General features: G+C 35.1%; 1 protein-coding gene across 6 annotated transcripts in view; it reads right to left on the bottom strand.

Annotated features, from left to right (window-relative positions):
• XRCC4 (X-ray repair cross complementing 4) overlaps nt 1–17,613 on the bottom strand; it is a 103,891-nt gene that overhangs the window by 41,898 nt on the left and 44,380 nt on the right. For all 6 annotated transcript variants that reach the window (XM_081942968.1, XM_081942971.1, XM_081942966.1 and 3 more), the window contains exon 6: nt 15,371–15,474. In XM_081942968.1, coding sequence (XP_081799094.1) covers nt 15,371–15,474 — 104 coding nt within the window. The remainder of the gene's footprint in view (nt 1–15,370; nt 15,475–17,613) is intronic.

Genomic DNA, 17,613 nt, shown 5'->3' with positions numbered 1-17,613 from the left:
CTTCTGCTCACCATGTTAAGTTTGTTCTTTCTCCACTTTACAGAAAAATACCAAATGCAGTCTAAACTGACTATGCAACCAACCCTAAAACTATAATAATATAAATAGATAAATAAATATTAAACTTATATGTAATCCAACTCCCAACTCTGGGCAACTCACAATAATCAAGCAAAGAAAATTACAGGAAAATCAGGAAAAGATAAAAGATGGCAAGTGCCACAGTATAGATGGAATGGACTAAGGGGTCCCTCTTTTTGTTGTCATAGGTCTTCACTGGAGTTCTAAACAACAGCAGAATGAGGATCATCCAGATTCAGGGGAAAACTTATTCCAGAGGGCATGTACTTCTACAGAGAAGGTGCAGTTCCAGAATCCTGATAAATAACATTGTTTATTCCAAGAAATCCTATGCCACAAAGGACTTATAGGTAACAACCAGTAGTGGGTTCCTACCGGTTTGGACCTGTTTGGCTGAACTCGTAGTATTTTGGCAGCCTGGGTCACTGCAACCAGCAGCGACCCAGGCCTGCCATGCCCCCAAACTGGTTCTTTGGGTGGCACCATAGGTGACACCATCTTGGTTTTTGCTTCTGAGCAGAGTGATTTTCACTGCACTACACATGCACGTGGAGCGCACATCAAGTGCATGCGGTATGGTCATGAGCAAACCGGCAATAGTGACTGCTGGAACCCACCCCTAGTAACAACCATACCCTTGAATTAGACTCAGAAGCAACCTGGCAATTGGTGCTCCTTGCAAAGCAAAGGTATTACATGGGCATTCCGAAACACCCACATCACTGCTCATACCGCTGCATTCTGGATCAGATGAAACTTCTGTATAGTCTTCCAGGGCAGCCCTATGTGGAGTGTGTTGCAGTGAAATGCACATTAATCTAGTTACATACTACTGCCAAGAATAAACTTTCATTTTATTAACGTAGAGTTCTAAACTTTAAAAAATGTTTACATTCTCTCTAGCGGTAGCTCTACCATTTCTTTAACATCTTCAAACCTTTCATTTTCTTAAAAATATTCCCAAATATCCAAGTGAAGAGATCAAAGTTTGCAAAAGAAAAAGATGGGAAATTCATTTTCCAGATTCCCCTTTTCTGATTTGCAAGGAACCAGCTTGATGGCATACAACCTCATTTTTATGTTTCCCAAGATGCAAATGTTAGAGAAAATAAACATTTTTCTCCATTTATTAATTGATCCCTAGGATTTAGGTTAATAGATAGAACACACATTAATTCAAGCTTTTAAACAGAGGATAATTCGATTACTAGAATAAGTATACTGGTCTCAATAGGTCTCATTCCTAGACAAATAAAAGGTATTAGTGATAATAGTTTCACTTATTAAATTTAAGTTCTCACAGATGCTGTTTGATTTTTCTACATAAAGAAATGTTTTTTAGTCGTATCAAGACTTAAAATTTTAGTTCATATGTAATATAAGTACTACAAAATATATATGCAAATTGTATCCATACACATTTTTAAAAGAAATACTTTGCACAATATAACCTCAGATTAACAATAATGACAAATCCTTGCTGTAATAATTTAAAGCAAATTTGTTTCCTGATGCATTCTGTTCTGCTATATTAAAATGCACAGAGGGGAACCCTTGTGCGATATCATTCGAGGAGGCCATACGAAATATTTGGTTCAGGCATCCTCAAAGGATAATAAAGAATAATCAAATATCTGCTTTTGCTTAGAGCATTACAAACATTCAACTGATTGTATAAAAAAATGTAAATGTTATTTTTCTTTCAGTTTGGTGTAGTGGTTAAGACATCAGGATAGAAACCAGGAGATGGTCTGACCTTAGGCAAAGAGCCAACTGGGTGCCTTTGGTCCAATCAATCTGCTGAGAAAATTGTAGGGACTTATCCAAGCAGTTGCCAAGAGTCAAAATAGACTTGAAGCCCCCTCTCCCACAAATACATTTGTTTCAAGTGTGGCAGTGACCCAAAGAGTCTATTCTCTTTTGCACTAAGGATGAGATTCCATAATTTCTATCAAGCTCTTCTTTTCTGTTTCATGGGCAAGCAGGCATGGACATGTCATGACTATATGGGAAGAGAAGAAGCATTTAATGTTTTGTATGGTTGTTGTTTCAAACAGTGAGGAGGTTGGGGAGGAACATGGGCCAGTCCTGGAGTCTGGGGAAGGCTGATGAGGGCTCTGTGTCAGAGGCCAGAGCCATATAGCAGTTATCAGCTGCCTTCAGAGTCAGACATCATTGAGGCAGATGAACAGCTGGAGCCTGTTTCCAGTGTGCGCATGCGCAGAGTTGCCAGATGCAGGGAACAACTAAAGAACAGGGGTCGACTTGGGAGTAAGGCTACAGGTGGACGATGAACGGCCCCTCCCAGAGGAAATAAAAGAGGAGCGAAAGGGGAGTGGAGTTTGCAGAAGACAATTAGTTCGCTTAATTGGTTTGTGACTTTCCAAGACTCCTTTTCAAGTTTTGCAGATATCGGTCTGGCAGTTCTCCAAGCCAGATAAGGTCTGTGACTATAAATCCTCTCTTGAAAGACTTTACGGGATGTGAATGAATAGAATTCACAGTAAATTAATAAAAGGTTTTTTGTCAGGACAAGGAGTGCATTTCATGCTCTGATGGAGAATACTGCCTTTAATTCTTTGGCTCAGAGTCTACTGATCCTTTAAAAAAGAAAAGTTTGAAAATCCTTTTCTTTGCTTACATAATGTTCATAGAACTATAAAGTTCCATACAATTTGTCAAAGAGACAAACTATATTTGTCTAACTTTACTTGCACTCTTTTAAGATTTTCAGGAAAACTGTTATTAATTTGCCACTTGAAAAATGCATTACATGTTATGTAGTATCTCTTGAAATGAACAACACAACGTCAAGCAACTAAATGAAATTTAGATTACTGGTTTTGGTTAAAACTAGCACAAATATTTGAGGTACTAAAATACATTCCTTTCAAAGTAAAGATATATTTGTTCTAAACATGCCATTATAAGCCAAAAATGTTTTAAATTGTATACAAATTGTTCTATTTATTTGCATTAGAGACCCAAATTGAAAAAAAGAAAAAACAGATGAATTATAGCAACACATTCTAGCCCTGTGTGCTAAGGCATTTATCGCAATAGCACTTATATCGCTTCATAGTGCTTAACAGCCCTCTCTAAGCAGTTTAAAAATTCAGCATACTGCCCCCAACAATCTGGATCCTCATTTTACTGAACTCAGAAAGATGGAAGGCTGAGTCAACCTTGAGCTGGTGAGAATCGAACTGCTGGCTGTTGACATAATTAGCTTGCAGTACTCTTCCCACCTTTAGGAGATATATCAATCAAACAGGGTTTAAGTAAAATGAATGTTTAGCTCAAAATGAAAAAGATAAAATTCTAAGCTGTTTCCTGTGAAGTTTTCAGTGGTTGAAGAGACAAAAAATATAGTTTTTATAATAACAGGCAGCATCCAAAGAAACACCCGACCCCATGTATGTATATTATGTATGTCTGTGTGTATACTGTATATTTCAGGAAAATATAAAATTCTAATCAACCATAAGATGATGCTGGTCTCTTCCTAATTTAGAAAATTGTTCTACTTTGAACAAAAAACACAAAATGGCTGAATCTGAGATAAAGAAGCATAAACTAACATACCCAGAAATTTATTCATGTGTTCATTTTATTTATCAAATGTATATGGCCATCCATCTCATAAGAAAAGACTCTGAGAAATATATACTACTTCAAAAAAAGTATAAAAATAATAAACCTGTCAAACTGATACTTTTTTTTGAAAAGCACACCACACGAGACTTGATTAGCCATGAAAGTCATTTCAAGATCTCACTGATTCCCTGAGACACACACATCCTTCCAGGACTGACAACTTTAGGAAAATAAGGGATGGAGCTGATCTCGTTTCAGGGGATAATGCTAATTAAATATAGATTTAATTGTGATTAAACCTGGTAGTTGTTAGCTAACTTTATTTCTTTCTACACAACAGATTAATATCAAATAAAATTCACTCTTAGATACAACTGCTACCAAGAAATTTAAGGGAAGTAGGAAATAGTTGTGGCTAGGATGACTTTAGCTGAATTTGATTTAGTGCAGTTGCAACTATTCTTGGATGAGGGTTATCATTCCTATCACAGTACCTTATGCTCTCCTCATCTCTTGGTTACTAATGCAATGTCCAGCTGCTCTTGAAGAGTACCCAAAAGCTACAGCTGAATATAGCAGCTTCTTAGGTTACAGGTGTACATCATTAAATGCAAGTGACATCACTACTGCAAGAACTATGTATCAATCCTTCAATATAGACCATGCCAGGAAACAGAAAGCATAAGAAATATTGCAACTCTATTTCATTGCTATGGGATATAATAACAAAGCTTGAATGCCTGACAGACATTCTCTTATATACTAAAGAGGATCAAGGCAAAGCTATCTTCATTACCCTCTTCTGTGTAATTAGGCTAAACTGATGTTCACAAAGTTTGTTGAATTTCTTTTTCAAAGCCATCATCACACTTCCCTACAAGCTGCATTATTGATCGAATTCTGGGTACTATTTAAGGTGCTGGTTGTTCCCTTTGAAGCCTTGCATGACTTAGGACTTTAGTATCTAATATCCCTCTAATATCTACCTACGCAATCAAATCTAGGAGGAATCTTTCTGGATTCCTATATTAAGAGGATGGAGGAGCAACATTTCTCCATTGTTGCTTCTCTTCTTTGGAACAGCATACTCTTCAGATTAAATTTGGATCAATCCTATTAGGGTTGAGAAAAAACTGCTAAAACCTAGCTATCCAAGAGGCTTTGATAGAATGATGTCACTTGGCCCCATCTTGGAGCAAATTAGAATTTCTTTTTGTTGAAACTTATTTGAGATAGCAAAATTGTTATTTTGAATTTGTTTTAAGTTTTAACTGAACTTAAAAATTTAAGCCTATTTATCAGTTCATGGTTGGAGCAGCTTATTAAGACTGACTAAATAAATAAGCAACCTCCTTTCTCCTGGAAACTCCTATTTAATAAGAAGGGCATCTTAATTTTCTCTTTCTCTTCCCTCCTACATCATATATATTCTTGTTTGCCTTCAGAATAAATCATAATCCACTCTAATAATTCACAATAATTTACAAAAGAATAAAAACTATAGAAAGGGAAGGGGAAGTAATAATTTCTATTTGTTATATTCTAAATGCGCCTCTCCCTCAAAACCATGTTGATTTATAGGTCTGAACTGGCAGCTTGCCATCTGGCATGAGGACTGACAGACAGAACATTGGGGGTTTATTACCTACTTATACAATGCAACAAGTCATCATTATTATTATTCCCATTTCACAGATAAGGAACATGGGAGGGGGGTAACTAAGAGGAAGAGGTTAGCAAAGACCAGTTCACAAGCTTAAAAACAGATTATATAAATATAATAAACCATCCTGAACCTAAACTCATGGTTTGGGTTTATTCCTAAATCCGGGTCTGTGCATGTAACAATAACTATTTTTCTTGTACATATTTTGCAGATCTGCAGGCTTAAGACAGGATTGATGTAATGGTATCTGGGAATGACATTGGGAGATAGAAGAAAGGAGTCACAGATTACACAATGGTTAGACAAGCAGTGGCTGAATCAACAGAAGAAATGGGAGCATGGCAAAAATCTCAGACAGGACTCTCTCTAGTTTCTTAGACGGTAAAGTGGGGGAGATGTACTTTCAGATTTGCAGAATTCTGTTAATTTAAATTTATAACAACTTTTTGGTAAACTTCTTGTCTGGAATAACTTGCAAGGTTGACACCTTATCACTAGAAGTTTATATATAAAGATGAATTAAAATTCACCTTGAAATGGGCAGTAGTACAGAACAACATAGATCAAAGGGTCTTTCATTTGATTTCTTTCTAGCCCTCTGCATCCTGTTGAATTTCTTTTTCAAAGCCATCATCACACTTCCCTACAAGTTGCATTATTGATTGAATTCTGGGCATTATTTAAGGTGCTGGTTGTTCTCTTTGAAGCCTTGCATGACTTAGGACTTTAGTATCTAATATCCCTCTAATATCTACCTACGCAATCAAAGCTAGGAGGAATCTTTCTGGATTCCTATATTAAGAGGATGGAAGGGCAACATTTCTCCATTGTTGCTTCTCTTCTTTGGAACAGCATACACTTCAGATTAAATTTGGATCAATCCTATTAGGGTTGAGAAAAAACTGCTAGGACCTAGCTATACAAGAGGCTTTGATAGAATGATGTCACTTGACCCCTTCTTCTTGGAGCAAATTAGAATTTCTTTTTGTTGAAACTTATTTGAGATAGCAAAATTGTTATTTTGAATAAGCCTCCAGGTGACCTTAACGACCTGCTAAAAGAACACAAATGACTAGCTGTCTGCAAGGAGTATAAATCCTTCTATTCCCCACCATCCAGTGGGAGGTAAAGAAGCTTCTTGGATGAGAAACAAAATGTCTTCAAAGAAAAAACGAAGTCCAGCTGCCTCTTGAAAAAGCACTTTTGGGACAATCATGACCTGGATGACTAAGAATCTCCATAGACATGAAGCCTCAAATTGATGCTACCAGAGCAGTTTAATTCCTTTGTTAGACTTTTTATTTTTAACGTTACCTTGAGTTCTTGGTTTGGACTGTTGCAGTTCCAAAGAGTCTATTTTTGTTTTGAACCCTTGCCCCTGAATGGATAGGAGGAAATAAAATCATTTTTGACATCTACATCTTTGGAGAATCCAGTGTTTGCTTTCCATAACTCATAACTCACTAGTCAGCCCCCCAACTGTCTACAAGGATCTCTGCCACAAGGATACCCTATCAAAAGGCAGCATCTTTGGTTTCAAACTCCCCCCACCCAAAACTGAAATACAAAATGTGAAATACTTTTAAACTTGGAGAATAGACAGTGATTAGTGCCAAATTCTTTATATTTACATGTTAAATATTCATTTCATGCACTTTAACCATAATATTAATAGCAGTGACATAAACTGTCAGCTTGTTAAAATGAAGCATTTAAGATATAAAATGAACCTCTAGCTCCAATTATAGGTTTACCAAGAAGGAAAAAAAAATGTAATGAAGGTTTATAAAAAAATGTTTTGACTATGAAAGGAATTAAAGTTTCCTTCAAAGCATAACAATGAAAGCTCTGTACTATGCTTTGAAATTGTAGGGACATGGATAGGTAAAAGCTCCATTACTAAACTGGTGAAAGCTGATGAATTATAATTTTATTATCTGAAGTTTGTACTCATTAGTTTCTTCTGCCCCAAATGATTCACTTTTAAATGCCTAGCAGGAACCAACTATATCAACAGGATAAATACTTCGTACTTTGTGTACCTGCAAGTGGGAAAGCACTGACAACCAAAACTTGTTCAAATATAACATGTTCATTATATAAAAATTATTTCTGCAATATTTTCCTGGAATTTTGGATTTATTATCCAGAGTTTAATTTATCCAATATCATCTCTGGTTACTTAATTTATGTTTCAAATAAAGATTAATAAGTTTTTTTGCAATTTTATTTTGCAGGCTTGCTTACAGACTGAAACATGTTTGGCATTTTGCTAATAGATTGTAATAGAATACCTTCATTATTTGATTTTTATCTCTTTAAGCTGATAATTAGAACATTGAAAATATTTTCTCATATTGAAAAGAAAGTGACTAGCGAACAGTACCATTGTTGTAAATAATTTGGGGAATAAATGCAATGCATTTATTTATTTACACTGTTTGAATGTCATCCAAAACCATAAAATTTCTTAAATATTCTAAACTATTATTAAAATTATTTATTTTGACTTTTAACTGGCCCAAACTATTGTGAACATAGTTGGGTAACAGTAGGATAACAAAAATATACATTAGTTTAAAATCTATATTTTTAGTTCTGCTGCCCTTTGTTTTTATTTAATAAATTTATGTCCCACTTTTCCTCTAAAACAGTGGTTCTCAAATATTTTGGCCTTTGACCCCTTTTCATTCTTAAAAATTATTGAAGAATCCGAAGAACTTTGTTTCTGTTTGTTGTATCTATAAATATGTACTGCATTAGAAATTAAAAATAAGAAATTTTAAAATATTTATTTGAATTTGCAGACTCCCTGAAAGTATCTTGGGTTCACAGACTACATTAAGAAACACAGCTCTAAAATATTATTAAAATGAAAATAATAATAATGAATATGTAACTGAAACCTTCAAGTAATATTAAAAAATATACCTGTAAGGAATAACAAAACCCAAAACGTACATCAAAAGAAAATCAATTTAGCTAAGACTGTGATGTGTAACGGTATATGATGCTCTTGCCATTAAGAATATAAAGCCACTTAGATAATATCTAGTGTGAATTATCAACAAAGAGTTGTAGTGTTCAATTATGTCTCAATCTTGCTGCAATTTTGAATGTTTAGCATTCAATTTTACCTATTCCAAATTGATCATATTTTACTAAATAGCTCCATCTTTCACTAAATAGCTCCAATAGCTCCATCAATATTTGTTTTTGGTAATACATTAGCTGCATTACATTTGGACAACTGAGATAAGCTACATAGAAAGCACTATCTTTGGAAAGCATCAGCAAGCAATCCTGCAAAATACCACACAGAAAATCCACTGAAATCTATGATCTATTATTTCGGTAATTCAAAATCTGGACGAAGTCTTTTTTTTCAGACCCACTTCAAGAGATCTAAATTCTTAGGACTTGGCTATTAGGGTGACTGACTATCATTTACATTCAGAAGAAGCTGTTTTGAAGGTACTTCAACTCGTAAGACACTTGCCTGTTAATTATACAGATTAGTTTCGGTTTTTATCGATTGGTTCTATACAGATTTCTTCTGCCTTTATTCATGCCTTCCCTTCTTTAAAATATCATTTAAAAACTTGCTGTATGATTCACACTAAGTTTTTTATGTTTTAGGTATATATTATTCAGCAGTAGTGGTAAGACACATACAATATAATGTTAATAAATAATGTGTTAGATCCCTGAGAGGATATCTTTGATTGGAAGATCCAGTAGATTTTTAAATGAATTAGGTAACATGATATACCTATTTTCCCCTAATCCTATTTCTGAGTCCATGTATGCCTACTTCTGGAGTTTATTTCAGTAGCATTATATATCGAGAGTATATAAAATTATTTTATTTAGGGCTTGAATATGTTTTAATTTAAAGTTTTCTAAAGCCAATTACAATTCTAATATGATTTGCAGCGTCAAGGGAAATTGAGGAAATATAAAGAAAATAAGGAAACAATAATCTGAGAAATATTCAGTAGTTCAGTGATGTTTCCAGATGCAGCTACATTTCGCAGTTAATTAAGTAAATTATTTTCCCCTTAAAGATCAGATTACTTGGCATCTACAGGCAGAGAGGAATGTATGATAAGTTTGAAACAATTAGAATGATATGAAGAAAGAAGATAGTATATTCTAAATATGGAGCTACATTTCTCTCTCTTTGACAAAAACATAAATACCTTATTTTAAATAAAGGTAGGAGAAATTAACCAATTTGCTTAATTATAACAAATGAAATAGCACTACAAGAACTATACATCTCTGTACTGTTTCCAATAAAATATTTAACTGAGTTTACATACATTCTCAAGTTTTGAAGAAAGAAGTGTTTCACGACTGCAACAACTCTTTGCTGTTTTCAGTTGTATCACAAAAAGGGATTTTCTTTATAGCGGTAGTCATAAATATGATCTCATTCATAGCCCCAAATGCTGTTGCCCCAAATTCTACTGTGTTTACACAACAACTTCAACCAGCTTTTCTAGTTTCCTACATGATAAACAGCTTGTACAAATTCAAATGCTAGAATGTTTTGTTGAACAGCCTCCCCCTCAGTCAAGTGAGAAAAGTCCTATGTACAGTCACACTAAATCACCCAAGAGTTTCCATGCACTCTTTTAGCTTTTGCCTATGCACTCCAACTAAAGTAACTTGTTTATACAGTGCAGGTAATTCTATTCTTGCCAGGCATCTTAAGTTAAATGGTCAATCTTTTTCAGGCCTGAGGGAAAGCTCAGCAGAACAGATTGAGTTGACAAGTCAAAGGTCAATCTTTAGGGGCCCATGTTCTGATTCAAGTATGGATTCTCATTTAAGAGAAAGTCTTTTGCTTTGCTGTTAGCCTCCATAGTTGCCTATTTAGTCTCAGATTAAGTTTTTTAATCCACCTCTGCTGACAAAGAAAATTTAAGGGTACCAATTTTAACTATTCCTTTGTTTCCTTACTACAAAAGTATTTTCTGCAACCTATTTTTATTCAAAACAGAAGTATATTGATTTTGCTAGCCAAGGATTCTGAAAGACAGTTAAAAAGCACCAAACTAATAGGAAGCATGTTTTGATTCTTTTAGGCCAATTTGCATTTATTGTTTCACTCTGAATAGATTTTTAAAAATGTTTCAAGTTCACGTGAAGGCTAAAGAGGAGGAATAGCAAATCCAAAAGAATCAACCTCTAGCATATGCGACATATGTGTATTTAAGGCAGCCTCATTTTTGCAGTAATTCATAATAAATGCAATGGGGACACTATGACAATATAAAGTATGATAGTACTAAAAAGTATAGGATTTTCTGGAAAGTTTTCCAAACTGAAAAACATGGACCTCTGTTGAACATATTAGACCTCTGATGGAATAATTAAATGATGTATAATATGTAAAAATAATTAATAATATGGCTTCAAGTTTACTTGAACTGGAACTTGCAGCCACATGACTCTTCAAAGTGTTTTTCCTGGTATTGTATGGCAGCATTAAGGACAGCCACATGATCCGAGGAAAAGACATGGCTCATTTAAAAAGTTGCAGATGCTTTAAACTGTGCTTCATTCACACATTCACATATTTCAAATAACTTTTCCAAATTAATTCTGAGACCCTGTATAGCTCTAAGGATGTTTTTTTTTTAGCTCAGCTTTTGCTGATCTGTTTTCCTTCAAGATATTTTGGAACTACAGTCTGTTTACTGCATTGTTGTTGATGGTCATGTCAGCTTGAAACTATCACCTCCAAATACCTCAAGGGGCCTAGATAAACAGAACTTGTGAACAGAACAGAAACTGCTTTTCTCTGTGCTTAATTGATATATCTGTCTGTTGCATAATAATAAATGTGTATCAAAAGAATCTATTGGAACCTAATTTTATGGAGAATGGAAGTCGATAAATATCTAGTTTAATATTCAGATGATATCTCAGTAGTTAATCTTTAGAACTGTCTAAGCTATCCTGATGTATTAAGTGCTATTCACAGAAAAGTATCTACCCGATAATATTGATACCTGTAATCTTTAACTGGGCAAAACGATTCATCAAAAGGCAAAATCTTTTGAACCAAAGTACCTCGAATGGGCTAACTCAGTGTTTTTCAACCTTGGCAACTTGAAGATGTCTGGACTTCAACTCCCAGAATTCCCCAGCCAGCATTCGCTGGCTGGGGAATTCTGGGAGTTGAAGTCCGGACATCTTCAAGTTGCCAAGGTTGAAAAACACTGGGCTAACTTACTGAATGCAGTCAAAATGTAGGGCCCATGACTCCTATGGAATTGAAAGTTGGTCGATTTTATAAAACATTTTATGAGACATTAAATTATGAAACATCATAAAACACCTTATGACATAATTCAAAATGTCATAAGACATTTCCTGTGCTGATGTTTGACTCTGCTATACAGTTCCACATGGCTTATTTTCAAGTCAGATACCTCTGTGAATGTATTCCAAAGTTGTCTAGTATTAGAATAAATCTGCTGTCACATTGATGAACGTTATGTGTCCCCTTTGCATTTGTTCAGCTCCAACATATTTACCCTTCTTTTTATAACCCTCCTACACCACATTCTGAACTTAACTTTAAAAAATCCCTAAACTAAAGACGGGAAATGATAAAAAGCAATATTTTTATTTTGGGTTTCTTTTGCTTGATTTCCATTCTTTACATATATAAATAAATTTCAAGTGCCTTTGTAGTCTGTTCAAGATGTAGAGATACAGTGGATGGTCCCACCATTCAATTGTCCTATTCTTTCAGTCTTGTAGTAAAGCTATAAGGTCATAAGGTTAAAACACTTGCAGTACTGCCAGCTGAGCAGCCTACTACTAGGGTGAGGTTATCATTTATAGTAATGGTTACTGATTGTTTCCACTATTTCACACAGTTTTTTTAATGGTGGCGTCCACCTGCTAAATTGTGCTCTCTGAGTAGACGAGGGTCTAACCATTTGAATGCAGCTACAACAGGGTTGCTAAAGGACAGAAAGGGAACCCTTGCGCTAAAAAATAGAGCTCTACTGTCCGTATACAAATTTGACGTACTACTGCAATAGCACCGCTGTTGTCAGTTCTGGCACTGCACAGACCATCAGGGATGAGACACACCCATACCAGGCTGAAATGTCCAATTAGCACCTCTCTGATCCTATCCAGTACTGAGGTAATGAGTGATGAAGTGTCATGAATTTTATGAACCTTGAAATTGTCACTGATTTAAGGAAGGAAAGACTGTTTTAATACTGGGCCAGTCAATGATGGTTTAGTCTGACTCATGAACTCTGAAGGCAATGTCATGGAAACATAGCAGAAAAATAATGTTTTGAATACATGTTGTGCTGCATTAGGTACAAATGGGGAAATGATCTTGTGTTCTGAAATAAATGAAATCACATTTTGAGATAAGATAATTGATTTTAATTGCAATAGCTCCCTAACTAATTTTACCATGATATTTTTATTTTTGGAATATCAGAAAATAGATAAAATTAACCAACAAATAATACAATATTTCATTGGAGATTTGCATTGTTAAGAGCTACTTCTACATAGCAAATTTTGATTGCCAAATGGAGAAAGAAAGGAAAAACCGAGACTTTTAATTGCTGAAAATACAACCAAATCAATCTGTGAATAAGTACCAGACATGACTTAAAATAATGAATAGAGTGCTTTTATTTCTAATGTATACCAAACCGAAAGATTTAAATGTTATGGGAAAGAATGACAAAAAAAGTAGGATAAAGTACTCTTTGCAAATCAAAGATCTGAGGATAATTTTGCTAAAGACATCTGTAGCAGCCCAGTCTGAGCAACAATATATGTAAACAAAATAAACCAGCTTCCCAGAGGTACAATGCTTTGCCAAAGAAAGCAGAGTCAGGTAAAAGTTATAAACAGCTAAGAGATCCATAAACATTACACTCTAATTTGTTTTGAACACATGAGAGAGCACAATGATTTACAAAGAGTCTTGCAATTTAAGTTACCCACACATTGAGGGTCTGTTTCAAATCTACTTAGGACCAAATGTCAGAGCCCTGACATTGCTTCAACATTATTTATAGGCTTAAGAATTAATGTGAGAGCAATTTCCCTTGCAAGCTGCTAGAGACTTCATTTATGTTTTTTTACCCCTAAAAATAACTATGTTCTTGATAATTTCATTCATTGAAAGTCTTTAGCTGTTAGAAGAGACCTTGGAGTATCAATTCATGATTTCAAAAGGTAGTTCTTGACTTATGACCATTTGTTAAGTGACCGTTCAAAGTTACAACATGCAGAATGAAGAGACTTACAACCCATGCAGGAAGTTATGGCTGTTGCTGTAAACAAAACTCAGCTCTTGGCAGTCTGGCTACACTAAAAATGGTGGTGGGGTTTTTTTGCTGCAACTCTCTCCACATGCCAATTTCTCCATCGTCTATGACCTTTTGGCCTCCTACCACCCTGTCCTCCACTAGCCCAGCTCATCTTTGCTTTCTTCTTGCTTCCATTGAAAGCCAGCACCAGACAAGTCCTGCAGCCAGGTCAAGCAACAAGATTGCAAAGGTGTGCTGAGAAGGCAGAGTGCAGGGCAGCAGGGATCTTGGAGTGCAGGGTGGCAAGAGCAACTGGACTGGGCTGGGGTGACTGTGGCTTCCCACAGCCTTGCATGGTAAACAAACAGGCAAAGATGGAGGAGGGTGAGAGACAGAGGTGGGTTGCTCCCGATTCGGCCCGGATCGGGTGAACTAGTAGTAGCGGTGGCCAAAGGCTCCACCCGCCCGCCCGGACGCTTCTGCACATGCACAGAAGCTTTGCACAAATGCCCGTACTGGTATTTTAAAAATTGGCATTCCCACCACTGGTGAGAGAGGTGAGTGAGAGAAGTTGGAGGTAGTTCCTTATCCTACTGAGGCTCACGGTTGAAAGGCACTGGGTGAGACCTTGGCTATCGACCAGTAAAATTTGCTTAATGATGGCAACAGGATGCGATCACTAAGTGATGCAGTCCTGTGTTCTCTTGCTTTCTAACTACATTGCTTAGCAACTAAAATTCCAGTCCCTTGTGGATAGAGTACTTTTTATTTATATAAAAATAAAGTCAGGTCCCTCTTCTCTCTTCTTGTATTTTCTTTTTCAAAATTTGCTGATATTTTTTTCACTTTTTCAAAAACATACAACACTAGGAAAAAGAACAGTTGAGATTTTTCATCAAATTTCTGAGCAGAGAAATGAGTGGATGATGTCTAAAATCCTCTGGAAGAAGGGAAATTCTCCAACGATTTCCAGTAGTCTACTACAACTTAGTGTGACAAAAGTCCTGTTACTGGAAAAGGCAAGCCAATGTTCTCTGGAGATTAAACTAAAAGACAGAAGTTAGGGAAAGAGGATTTAACAATAAAAGTGTCCTTCGGCCTTCTGTCTCAAAATCAATGAAAAAATAATAGCTTCCCTCGATAATTAAAAAAAAAATTAAGCAAATTAAATATAAAGCTAAAAGGGAAAAAAAAGTCAATGAGTTCTCTGCCTGTCAAGAAAACTATTTTTTTTCGAATTCAGTTCTTTTTCATTACATGTCTACATTGAGTTCTCATTAATAATCATCAGTTCAAGGGTGCAATCTTTAATTAAGTCCAGGACTGACTACATCAGTGTTGGCGAACCTTTTCAGCACCGAGTGCTGAAATGGGAGCGTCCGTGTGTGCTAAGAACCAGAAGAGCTGCCGCCTGGAGCACATGCGCGCACCAGGAAGATGATCTTCCGGTTTTCAGCAAGCATTTATCATCTTTTCATTGCTCTATCTCAATGCACAGATTTTATTCCTGTACTTACTATTAGAAAGATCTGAATCTTAATATTTCAATTTTTAAAGCACTGAAATCAAATTATTGTACATGATTCTCTCCAAGATTAAAGATTTTAAAAATTATATGCTTTCATATTAACTTATAATAAGGAACTTGACAGTTTGAATAAATTAAAATGGATGGTTGTAATGACATCAATGTAAGCAACATGGTCTACCTTACCTGACTCTGATGTTGTCAGTTGTATTAAATTTTCACTTTCTTCATCAGTGCTTCCTTCATAATTTTCTGTTCCAACTGTACTTTTTGAAGCAATTACTGTGTCCCTAGAAAAATAAACTTTTATCAAAATACACTAGTATTGTAGAACATATGGAGTTCATAAATAGATAAGAAAGGGACAAAATGCCTTAATAGAAAAAAGGAATGGTTTTAATTAATCTTACTTTATAATGGTGGGTAACATTTGTAATAGTAAATTCATTTAGAAACACATTTCTTGTTGCAATGATGGGGACTAAAACTAGACAAAAGAGATTTGAGTCATTACCACCATTCTGACATTCAAGGAACTATTGTACGTTTTCTCGGGCGTTCCATACAAAGTGATTGTAGAACCCTTCTTTTGTCCCCATTTGTTTTGATTCATATTCAATACTTCTTTTGAATATTGCCTCTTCAGATCAGTTGTATCATCCATCTTCCTTCCTCCCTTCCTACCTACCAACCAGTGGTGGGTTTCCATTATTTTTACTACCGGTTCTCTCGTGCGCACGCTCATGTGTGATGTTTCTGCGCATGCACAAAAGTGTCCGGGCGGGTGGGCAGAGCCTCCCGCCGCCGTTACCACTACCGGTTCACCCGATCCAGGCCGAACCAGGAGCAACCCACCTCTGCTAACTACCAACCTACCTTTCTTCCTACCTACCTACTCATCTACCTACATACCTACCCAGTTACCTACCTTAGTTGTGAGTCAGAGTTGAAGGTAGGGGAAGGGGGTCTATAAATTAAATAAATAAGTGAAAGGAATAGAGAACACACACTTTATGAAGAGTGAACATTTCACTCTTTTTCTTTTTGAATTCATTATATTTCCATATTCTATTTACTTTTCCTAATCTCCAGCTTCAATTTTCCAAAAATGCTTTAATAGCTATTGTTCCACTGCCAGTGTGAGACAGTCAAAGCCATGAAAGTCAATGTTAGTCCCATTTGTCTAAATGTTACCACTAATGTTGACAGAGGCTCGTTGTCATTAAACTTTTAAAATCTTATCTATGACACTGTTGTATGTTTTCTTCCCAATTTATGGCACAGCAAAGCTCCGTATATAACGTTTCTATAATATTAAATCAAACTTTGCAGTCATTCAGTGCCTTGGGGAAAAAATAAGTATATGCTAAGCTTTTGGTGCATGCCAAATTTATTCTAACATGAAAGATTAACTAGTGAGATAAAGTATTTTCCAATAACTAAATTCTATAGAGATGATGCTAGAGTATGTTATCAGGAATCCCATTATATAAATTCTCACATTATATATTTAAACAGAAATAAAGCAAAGCAAGGTAGTTATGTTAATCATAAAAATATCATATTAAAAAATACCCCAAGGTCACCAAAATATGCAGGTTCTATAAAGCAAAAAAATTCATTGTTAGCAAAGTATGCATTGTAAATATTCTCTCCATAAATGTTTTCAATTTTATACCATATATTAACATCATTGTATGTTGAAGTCAATGTAATAATAAAAATAAATATAAATATAAGAAATGAAGTGGTCTCCTGGTTAAATTTATTGTTTATTTCAAAACCCATTTATATATTTAAATTCAAAAATTTCATCCCAAGGCAAGACTTAACCAAACTTGATCCATGGACATAATTTTATTTAAGTAAAGACATTCTTATGTCAATAGAGTTCAGAGTAATTATGTGAATATTTTATTGGCAACAACATGGAGGTTTTGACAATTGATTTTTTTCTAGTCTTTAAAAAAAAGGCAATTATTATACACACAACTATATAAAATCACAGCTGTCTTTTCTTGGTGTTGGCCTTCATATTCATCAAATTCTTCCTGAGAATCTAAAATGTCATAATATACTGGCAAAATATTTAAACATCATCTAAACATCTGAATATTTAAACAACATTTAAACTTCTAAACAACATGGACTTTTGTAACTGACAGATAGACATTTTGCCAATATGCAGATTATCTAAGTACCTCCAAGATTTCTTGGTATAATGTGCATTGCCATTTTTACAATTATGAATTAACATATTTTCAAGCAATCAGTCCTGTTCACTTTCTTTCAGAATTTTATTTTCTAGAATTCAGGAAGGGAGAAAACTTCATTCTGAAACGCAACATGAAAGAAAAGCCTAGCTGTACTCTACTAATGGAAAAGAAGGATCCTTCTAGACAGGCATTTCTTTCGTAACAGAATTGATG

Source organism: Natrix helvetica, assembly GCF_964273705.1.
Source record: "Natrix helvetica genome assembly, chromosome: 2".
Classification (NCBI taxonomy): Eukaryota; Metazoa; Chordata; class Lepidosauria; order Squamata; family Natricidae; genus Natrix; species Natrix helvetica.
The sequence above is the reverse complement of the archived record's forward strand: the minus strand, read 5'-3'. Positions and strand labels throughout refer to the sequence as shown.